At 42.1% G+C, this 11,042-nt stretch overlaps 1 protein-coding gene across 2 annotated transcripts; it reads left to right on the forward strand.

Annotated features, from left to right (window-relative positions):
* Positions 1-6,638: 6,638 nt before the first annotated feature.
* LOC140204353 (high mobility group protein B3-like) lies at positions 6,639-10,737 on the forward strand. 2 transcript variants are annotated; one of them, XM_072271021.1, is made up of 5 exons: positions 6,639-6,730; positions 8,286-8,447; positions 8,535-8,674; positions 9,038-9,212; positions 9,491-10,737. In XM_072271021.1, the coding sequence occupies exons 2-5, from the start codon at positions 8,298-8,300 to the stop codon at positions 9,632-9,634; spliced, it is 609 nt and encodes a 202-aa protein (XP_072127122.1). In that variant the 5' UTR covers positions 6,639-6,730; positions 8,286-8,297; the 3' UTR covers positions 9,635-10,737. The 2 variants fall into 2 exon arrangements, with proteins under 2 accessions (XP_072127122.1, XP_072127123.1); XM_072271022.1 differs by lacking the exon at positions 6,639-6,730 and adding an exon at positions 7,880-8,150.
* The last annotated feature ends 305 nt before the right edge of the window (positions 10,738-11,042 follow it).

Genomic DNA, 11,042 nt, shown 5'->3' on the forward strand with positions numbered 1-11,042 from the left:
CTGTTCATATTTCTAGCAATTTCAGGGCTTTTCCCCCTGCTTTTCAAAATGGGAGTTCCTATTATCAGATTCTATCAAGGATAGAGAAATGGGAATGACGGAGGTGGTGGTTAACTTCGCTAAGCTGTAATAAACACTTCTGAGTACCTGTGGCTGTATGGGCAGCAAGATCCATAATAAGGCTAACTGGAAGCAAAAATACAAAGCTCAAAGTAAGAACCACTGTACACACCAGTATGATTAAGGTTTTTGCCTCGAAACATACAGAGACCAAAATATTTGTGCAGACAAGCAGAGAACGCAGACGGAGGTAGATAAATTGAGAGAAGAATGCTTGCCATTGTCAAAATTAGAATTATCATATATCATGGGACGTGTTGTTTTGCATGTGATACATAAGAAATTACTATAAGTCACAATAAGAAATATATAAAAGGTGAAATGCGCAAAAAGAGAGGAAAATATTGAGGTATTGTTCATGGGATCATGGACCGTCCATGACTCTGATACCAGAGGGAATGAAGCTGTTGAGTGTGCATCTTCTCCCTTCTAATGTGCCTTCTCCCTGATGGTAGCAATGAGAACTGTGGGTAGTAATAAGAAGAGGCATGTCTTGGATAGTAAGGGTCCTTAATGATGGATGCCACTCTCTTCAGTATCCACCTTTTGAAGATGTCCTCGGTGGCGGGGCGACTAGTGCCCACAATGGAGCTGGCTAAGTCTATAACTCTCTGAAGCTTTTTTTTTCTATCCTGTGCATCCAGGTGGTGATGCAGCCAGTTAGAATGCTCTCCATGGTACATTTGTAGAAATTGACATACCAAATCTTCTCAATCTTATATAATGAATTATTGTGGCCTTAGTGCCAGCATACAACAAGCAGTGACTCACTTCAATGAGACGGGGGTGGCTTAATACTGATAGGTCCTTTGACAAAAGTTGAGGTTCCAGGAAATGTCTCGACAAGGGAAGCAGCAATGTGATATGCAAGCCAGTAACTTCAAAGGGAAAACAGATAAGAGGATCAGCATGAATAAGAAAGTCTGAATATGATTATGAGAATCCATCAGCATATAGACAAAATACAATGAATGTCCTTGGTCAAACAGGGTTCTCTAGAGCACCTATAGAGATAAAAGTAACCGTGAAGTTCTCAGTCAGGGACACAATCCATTGAAAGTTCAAAAGCTCAATGTAAATTTATTATCAAAGTACATTCTGTATATGTCACCAGAAACAACCCTGAGATTCATTTTCTTGTGGGCATACTCAATAAATCCAATAACCATAATGGAATTAATGAAAGACCATACCAACAGGGTGGACAACCAGTGTCCGAAAGACAACAAACTCTGCAGATACAAAAAGAAATAATAATAATAATAATAAATAATAATATTGTTAAGAAAGAAATAGGCAATAAATATCGAGAACATAGAATGAAGAATTCTTGAAAGTGAGACCATAGCTTGTGGGAACATTTCAATGATGGGGCAAATGAATTTGAGTGTTATCCCGTTTGGTTCAAGAGCCTGATGGTTGAGGGGTAATAAATGTTCCTGAACCTGGAGGAACCTCCTGCATGTTCTTCCTGATGACAGCGATGAGAGAAAAAAATGGGCCCCAGCTATGCCTGTCTCTTCGTTGGCTATGTGGAACAGTCTATGTTCCAAACCTATACTGGTACTGCTCCCCAACTCTTCCTTCGCTACGTTGACGACTACATTGGTGCTGCTTCCTGCACCCAGGCTGAGCTCGTCAATTTCATCGACTTTACTTCAAACTTCCACCCAGCCCTCAAGTTCACTTGGTCCATCTCGGACACTTCTCTCCCCCTTCTCGACCTCTCGGTCCCCATCTCTGGATCTGTCCACTGACATTTTCTATAAGCCCACTGACTCTCAGAACTACCTCGGCTATACCTTTTCCCACCCTGCCACATGCAAAAATGCCATTCCTTATTCCCAGTTCCTCCGTCTCCACCGCATCTGCTCCCAGGATGAGGTTTTCCATTCCAGGACATCTCAAATGTCCTCTTTCTTTAAGGATCGTTGTTTCTCTTCTGCTGTCATCAATGATGCCCTCACCCACATTCCCTCCATTTCCTGCACTTCGGCCCTCACCCCATCCTCCCGTCACCACAACAGGGACAGAGTTCCCCTTGTCCTCACCTACCACCCCACCAGCCTCCGGATCCAGCACATTATCTTCCACAACTTCCGCCACCTTCAACAGGATCCCACCACTAAGCACATCTTTCTCTCTCCACCTTCCGCAGGGATCGGTCCCTCTGTGACTCCCTGGTCCACACGTCCCTCCCCACAGACCTCCCACCGGCACTTATCCCTGTAAGCCCAAGTGCTACACCTGTCCCTACACCTCCTCTCTTGCCACCATTCAGGGCCCCAAACAGTCCTTCCAGGTGAGGCAACACTTCACTTGTGAGTCTGTTGGGGTCATCTATTGCATCCAGTGCTCCCGGTGTGGCCTCCTCTACATCGGTGAAACCCGACGCAGATTGGGGGACCGCTTTGTCGAGCACCTCCACTCTGTCCGCCACAACAGACAGGATCTCCCGGTTGCCACCCACTTCAACTCTGCTTCACATTCCCATTCGGATATGTCCATACATGGCCTCCTCTACTGCCATGATGAGGCTAAACTCAGGTTGGAGGAGCAACACCTCATATACCGTCTGGGTAGTCTCCAGCCCCTGGGCATGAACATAGAATTCTCCAACTTCCGGTAATTCCCTCCCCCTCCCTTCCCCTATCCCTACGTCACTCTGCCCCCTCCCCCAGCTGCCTATCACCTCCCTCATGGTTCCACCTCCTTCTACTACCCATTATGTTTTCCCCTATTCCTTCTTCGCCTTTCCTGCCTATCCCCTCCCTGCTTCCCCTCCCCACTCCTTTATCTTTCCCCTTACTGGTTTTTCACCTGGAACCTACCAGCCTTCTCCTTCCCACCTTCCCCCCACCTTCTTTATAGGGCCTCTGCCCCCTCCCTCTTCAGCCTTGACGAAGGGTTCCGGCCCGAAACGTTGACTGCTCGTTTCCACGGATGCTGCCCGACCTACTGAGTTCCTCCGGCGTGTTGTGAGTGTTGCTTTGACCCCAGCATCTGCAGAGTATTTTGTGTTTAAAAAAAAACATGACCTGGGTGGTGTGGGGTCCTGATGATGGATGCTGATTTCCTGTGACAATGCTCCCTGTAGACGTGCTCAATTGTGGGGAGGGCTTTACTTGTGATGGACTAGGCCATATCCATTACCTTTTGTATGATTTCCCATTCAAAGGCATTGCTGTTTCCAGACTAGGCTGTGATGCAGCCAGTCAGTATACTCTCCACCACAAGTCTATTGAAGTTTGTCGAGGTTTGGATGTCATGCCAAATCTTTGTAATCTTCATAGAGGTACTGCCATGCATTCTTCATAATTGCACTTAGAGGTCCTCTGAGATGATAATACCGAGGAATTCAAAGTTTTGGATTAAATTAGTGATACAAGGCAGGAGAAGGTCTTGAGAGGGCAAGGAAATTTCAATGTATCTAAAAGTTTACATTTATAAGTTGTTGAACTTCTGAATCCAACTGAACCTAATTGACTGTTTGTTCAGAATTGTTCACCCCTTCCCCTTTAAAGCGAGTAATAGTATATGTCTGATAGTTAAGAGGATGACAGTTACTTTAACAATAGTGTGCTTAAGAACTAGGTCATGCAGTTAATCATTGAACCATGCTTGTGGTTTGATGTGAAAACCAATTCCCACAACAAACAGCTGTGTTTTACTTGTTGCTGTAGATCTAAATGAGTAAAAAGATACTTGGTCTAGATCTTTAAGGCCACATAATACTATAAGACAGAAGAGCAGAATTAGGCTATTTGGCCCTTTGAGCCTGCTCCACCATTTGATCGTGACTGAGCTATTATCCCTCTCAGTCCCAATCTTCTGTTTTCTCTTCGTAACCTTTGATCCCCCTACTAATCAAGAACCTATCAACCTCTACTTAAACATACCCAAGTGACTCGACATCCAGAGCTGTCTGTGGCAATGAATTCCACAGGTTTACCTACCTTTGACTAAAGAAATTCCTCAGTAAAGTTGCAAGGCGAGTTGCAATCTATTTAGTGAAAGAATTTAGATCATGTCTTAGAGGAATAGATGATTTATTCTATGACATAACACCCAGCCATTAAGAGGCATTTTTGAACAGCTGTTAGAATACTTCAGGTGAATAATTATGTCTAAAAGGTCTTGGGTGTAGTATTTGCCCAATATTTTTCAGAATTTGTGTATCTCGAAAATATGTTAAAAGAGTACACCAAATACTGTCTCTGAGCTGGAGAACTTGTTTCTTCTGAAGATCAGCATCTGGGGATTTACAAGCAACTGCCAATTTATGTCAGCTTCCTTTGGGATGTAATTAATTAAATCATTTCCCCCTCTCCCCAGAGGATACCTGAGACTTAAACTAATGTTAGGTTAAACACCAGCTGCTTCTTAGGAGTTAAATAGTAATGTTGTGATTCTGAAAGATTAAAGATTAGTGAATGAAAATATTGCTAGAATTGCTCAGGAGGTTAGGTAGCATATGTGGAGAGAGAAATTGAGGTAGTGTTTCAGGTCAATGACCTTTTGTCAGAAGTGACCTTGTGTTTCAGATCAGCAGACAATGGAATTTCCATATTCATATCTTAAACAGATTTTCAGTCATTCAATGCAGATATTTTTATCAAATGGATTTAGTTTTCTCATTTTGATCTTGCATATTTATGTGGAAATTGAATTCTTTCATCGTCACAGGATTCCCTCACTTTTCCATTGTTTGATCTTGACTTCAGATTCTGTCAGCATGACGTTTCCATGTCCCCTCCTCTGAGTTTCCTCCTGACATGCTGGTAGGTTACTTGGCTGCAATAAATGATCCCTTAGTGTATGTTAATGGGGAAAACTATCAAATGAGAGAATAACTTGTTGGTATCCAGGGAAATGAGAGTGATGGGATTATTTCCTGCAGGCTAGAATGACACAATGGGCTGAATTGCCTCATCCTGTGGCATTATAAGGTGTCAATGAAACTCCCATTCCACATAAAAATTGAGAATTTATTTTAAACTGTGCTAAATAATAATCCCCCTCATATATTAGAAAACCTTCATTTACACATATCATACATTTTTTCCTGACAAATTCCAGACTATTTCTATTAACTAAACTGAACAGTGGAGAACATTCTGACAGGCTGCATCACTATCTGGTATGGGTGTGGGGGCAACATACAGGACCGAAAGAAACTTCAGAAGGTTGTAAATCTAGTCAGCTCCATCGTGGGTACTAGCCTACAAAGTACCCAGGACATCTTCAAGGATTTGTGTCTCAGAAAGGCAGCGTCCATTATTAAGCCCCCCAGCACCCAGGGCATGCCCTTTCCTCATTGTTACCATGTGGAAGGAGGTTCAGAAGCCTGAAGGAACACACTCAGCGATTCAGGAACAGCTTCTTCCCCTCTGCCATCCAATTTCTAAATGAACCCGTGATCATTACCTCACTTTTTAAATATATAATATTTCTATTTTTTTGCACGATTTTAATCTATTCAATATGCGTATACTGTAAATGTATTTATTACCATTTTATTTTCTGTATTATGCATTGCATTGAACTGCTGCTGCTGTTAACAAATTTCTTGACGCATGCCGGCGATAATAAACCTGATTCCGGTTCTATTAAACTAAGTAAGCTATTGTATAATAAATGGATCTTTTTATGTATCCGAGTGTAGTGATAGATTTAAAACAATATATTCAGGATCTAGAATAGTGTAAGTTTAAAACATAAGTAGAAATTGTATGTTCAGAACATGTTCTAAAAAGATCTGAAGCACAAAAGATACTACAGATACTGCAAGACCAGAATAACACACACAAAATGTTGGAGGAACTCGTTCCGTCATGAAGCAACTATGGAAAGGGATAAAGAATCGATGTGACCCTCAGTCTTGATGTAAGGTCTTGCCCCGAAACGTCAACTCTTTATTCCTTTCCATAGATGCCGCCTGAGCTGCTGAGTTCCTCCAGTATTTTGTGCGTTACTCTAAATAGTTTTGAACCTATTCAGATAAAATTACCTTACGATAGTAATGCATTACAATATTCCTCATTACATGCAGGATCTAGAATCGGTTTTAACACAAAAACATCACATATTTAGGTAATATGATCTTAAGCATCAGGTTAAAACTAGATTTAAAAACTTTAAAAATTGACGGTAGATTTCAAAATAAGAAGTCTGGGGCTGTAGAAAGATTTTAAAATTTAAATATCACTTCTAGGGTTTAAATAGCGTTTTAAAAGTGGGTTTAAAATTGGCGAAGATTTTGAAATCAAATGTTGAGGGTTCCGAAGAGAATTCTAAACTTAAATGTATTGCCTGTGTGTGAATGGTTTGGAAGCGCGCACAAAGGAAGCTCTCTGCGCTCCATCTGTTGTTACTCCCGAGCTGAGAAAAGGCGGGCCTTTTTTGAATCTGCCGGCGTGCCGAGAAGACAGCCAATGAGAGGTGGTCGGGGTGCGGGTGGGCGGGAGCGCCGACCAGCGGCGCCGGCCAATGGGCGGGCGCGGAGAGCGTGGGGCGTCGAGCCAATGGGCGCGTGAGGTGAGGCGAGGCGAGGCTTGCTGCAAAAGGAGGCTCGAGAGCGAGCGTCCGCCATCCGACCGAGTGTCCACCGGTAGGTACCCGGGGCCTCGGGCCTGCGTCACCCGCCCTCCTTTCGGTTCCCTTCTCTCTCCGCTCTCCCCACCCGCTGGTCCTTTCGTCCGGCCGCTGCCGTGAGAGGAAAACCGTTTCTCGGCTCTTCCTTTCCCGCTTTCGCACCCCCTCAGCTCCCCCCCCCTCCCCTGCGTGGAGTTGACATGGCAGCTCTAATGGTAGAGGCTGTGAGGAGAAAGCCGACGGCGACCGCCTGCCCGAGCCCACCCTCCAACCGCCAGCTCCCCGCGCCTTTCCCCCCCCCCCGGGAGCCGGCGGGGTCCCCGGCCGCTACCTGCACCCATAACACCCCCCTCCCCACTTCTCCCTCCGAGCGCAACCGCTATGCGTCAAAGTGTATGAAGTTTGAGGGAGGGGAAGGCTTTTAAAATGGGGGAGTGTGAGGAAGGGTGTTAGCGGGGTAACGGAGGTGAGGAGGGGGGCTTGCAGCCATTTTATCCCGAGGTGCGTGTGGGGCGCCTTCGCTTCCTCCCGTCTCCTGGCCCTCTCTCTATTATTCCTGGCTCTGTCTCCCTACATCTCTCCGTATATATAACACGCTTCAAAATACAAGAGCCCAATGCCGCGGCCCCCGCCGCCTTCGCCCGCAGAAAGCAGTCGCACGCCGATGGCCGCCGCATTTCACCGGGACTTTCTTTCATCAGCAAGCACTCCACAAAATGGATGGAGAATTATTGGGGGGGATGTCGAGCGACTTATTTTTCCTCCCTTTCTTCACTCTCCCTCCCTCCCCGATTCCCCCTCGCCATCACTGCACTAGCACACTCGCGGTGCAGCCCAGCCCCTTAAATAATAAAATAGCTTGCGAAATAACACCGGCTCTTTTTTACACCCCCTACCTCCCCGCTCTCGTCTTATTTCACTCCCCTGCAGATTTTTGTTTAAATGCACATCGGATTTTTTTGTTGTTGTCCTTGAGCTTAAAATGGAGATGGGAAAACATGGCGGGAAAGAAATAGATAAATAGCATTAGAGAGAGAGTGAGTGAGACTTTGATGGCATTAAGCCCCGTGCTCTGCAATAGTCCGGTGCAAAAGGTTCAGTCGGTGTATTGACATCGAGGGCTTTCGTTTTCCGCCCCTAATAAGCCTTTATCGCCCTCCTTCACCGAAATAAAATCTCTTTTTGTAACAATGGGAAGGAGGACTTGTGTGCCGCGTAGGGTTTTTAAAAGAGAATTTTCAGATCGGCACTTTTTAATTCAGGCGAGGACTTCAATCTTTTAACTTTTTGGGAGCATTTTTTTGATCGTTTTAATCAGTTGTTCAGGTTCTTATTTTCTAATATTTGTATTTTATATGCGCAATTTTACATTTTAAACGCTTATTTTGTTTTTAGAGTCCTAAAGACTCACCCCCCCATCCCAAAGTTGACATCAGGTAACTTGTCTATGAATTTAGGAGACCGGTGTAATAATTCTGTAAATCATTGCATGCGGATTTTTATATGCGATTTTTTTTTTTTAGAAATTGGATCAGAATTTCAAAACTCAGATGTGATTTATTTTCATGTAGGAAAATAGCAAGATGGCAAAACGTGACCCTAAGAAGCCAAGAGGCAAGATGTCCTCCTATGCTTATTTTGTTCAGACCTGCCGTGAAGAACACAAGAAGAAGAGTCCTGATATTCCAGTTAACTTCTCAGAATTTTCTAAAAGATGCTCTGAAAGATGGAAGGTAACTTAATTTTCTTGTAAATGGGTGTATACACTATTAATAAAGTGTACATTTTTAGATGATAATATGAAACGTACTCTTCACCAGACCATGTCCAGTAAAGAGAAGGCCAAATTTGAAGAACTGGCTAAAGTAGATAAGGCACGCTATGACCGGGAAATGAAAAATTATGTGCCAACCAAAGGTAGTAAGAAGAAGAAAGACCCCAATGCACCAAAAAGGCCTCCGTAAGTATATTTTCCATAATGCAGCTAACTTATCAAAAAGTATGGGTAAATATTAAGCGATTTCTCTTCAAGAACTTGGAAGGAAGCACTACAAGCTTTGGTATATTCTTAAGATTTGTTTCTGATTCTTTTTCAGTCTTGCATCTGTCCTTTCTCAATCTAATACAAAGTGGAATCTGCTATTTTCACATTAATCAATGATATTGTGTACAGTCTTTGCAATATAAGATCAGCTTCCTTTTCAAACTTTAAACCTAAAATTCCTCAGGTTGCTTGCTTTTATCCTTTTGACAATAAGAAAGTTACAACATACTTATAGTTACTGTCAGAGGCACTTGTTGTACTTGTCTTTTTTTTTTGCAGATCTGGATTCTTTTTGTTTTGCTCGGAACATCGACCAAAAATCAAGGCTGTGAGTCCTGGTTTGTCTATTGGTGATGTAGCAAAGAAGCTTGGTGAACTGTGGAATGCATGCAGTGAGGAGGAGAAGAAGCCATTCAATAGCAAGGCTTATAAGCTGAAAGAGAAATATGATAAGGCAAGTCCAATTGCACTAAGTACTTCCACCTCTTGCTTCCTGAGACTGTCTGAGTAGCTTGCCTCAGAGTATATGTACAAACAACTTGATAGCTGCATGATGTATTTTAATGTACCAAATCCCCTACTTCATTGCGATACAATTGAAATATCACTTGAATGTTCTCTCTGAACATATTGATAAATACCAAGAGCTCTTGGAAGTTTATATTTTGTGAATTGGTGGTCTTGCTGATCTTCCAATTGGCACGCAGTTAAATATTTCTCTTTTAAAAAAAGGACGTTGCTGATTATCGTGCCAAAGGCAAAGTGGATGGTGCAAAGAAACCCCCTGCCAAGAAGGAGGCATATTGTGATGATGATGATGAAGATGATGAGGAGGAGGAAGAGGAGGAGGAGGAGGAGGATGAAGAAGATGATTAAAATGTATATTTGCCTCTGCATAATTACTTGCTATGTAACTGAAAGCATTTAAACCCTGTTACAAGTGTTGCAACCTTTTAATTTTGTAAGTTGGTGTGTATATGGTCTAAGGCAAAAAGTAGCTTGAGTTTTAAACTGTACAGGCCTTTTTGTAATATTCACACTACAGCGGTGAACATTGAGCTATTAACTCTTCTTTCTGTAAACTCACAATTTCTTGTACAGAAGGGAGACTTAACTGGATTAAAATGTATTTATGTGGTGTTTTGTGTTTAAGTGCAGTATAGTTTAAAGTGCCGTTGTAGCCAATTCAATTTGAGATTGCTGTAAGTATGAGGAGAAATGAAGCAATCAAAGTTTAAAAAAAAATCAGAGTTGTCAGTAGGTATTTGAAGCCTGCCATGCTTGTAACAACATCACTGTGTCTACTATACTAGAACTATCATACAATGTGCTTTTGACTTCATTCAGGATTTAAGATATGTTTATTGAAGCAAAATAGCAAGATGGCAGCCACACTCTGGTAGTAACTACAATTAACCAAGACCTGTTGGATAGGAAAAGGAGGTAATTATTTAACAGTCGCCTCCTGTGCCTACATATAGATGATCTCTGCTGCACTTCCAAGGGGTTTATAGTAAGCAAAAGCCAAATCCAAATGGCCGTGAAAGGGCAAATGAATCTTCCTATTTCTGCGAACTGATGTTCATTTGTGTATTAAGAATAGAATTGCACCATTAAAATTAAAAGATTTGTTTTGAGACTAATAGACCTGCTGTGTCTAAGTAATATGCATCCTCTTAAAATGTTTGCAACTTTACAGTTGGTGCAATTTGGGAACAATTGAGCATGATGCTTTAAAACTTTCCTTTTTATATATTAAAAAAATCAACATTAAATGTTGCTTGTGGTGCTACATGACCCTGCCTAAATACTTCTCGGGCTTAGTGGTGGCTCCCAGTGTTGCTTCATTGAAATCCTAGTGACAACCCTGAACATTCTGTACTTCAAATGATCTTGTAACTAAGGTATATTTTCTTTTTTGTATGTTTAGTATGCTAAAATGTGTTTTGAAGTAAATAAAACTGGATTAAATTTGTAAAGTCTTGCTTGTCTAAAATTTGTTTAGCTATTTCATATAAAGGAGATTATCCTGTACATTGAACTGAGTTTAGCATTAGGGTCATACTGGGAATTTTTAACTTAACAGTATATTTCCTTTGCCCCTTCTAAAGAAGAGATCCTGTACATTTTAGGAAACGTTTTAATATTTTAACTGGATTAATTACCAGATTTTAAGTCTAAGGTGTGTTAAAGTACAGATTTTTTTGGTATACAAGCACAAGAACTGGGTGTGAATTATTGTTAGATCATTATAAGATAACTTATTAATGACCTTACTCTGAAG

Source organism: Mobula birostris, chromosome 10 (genome assembly GCF_030028105.1).
Source record: "Mobula birostris isolate sMobBir1 chromosome 10, sMobBir1.hap1, whole genome shotgun sequence".
NCBI classification, from domain to species: domain Eukaryota; kingdom Metazoa; phylum Chordata; class Chondrichthyes; order Myliobatiformes; family Myliobatidae; genus Mobula; species Mobula birostris.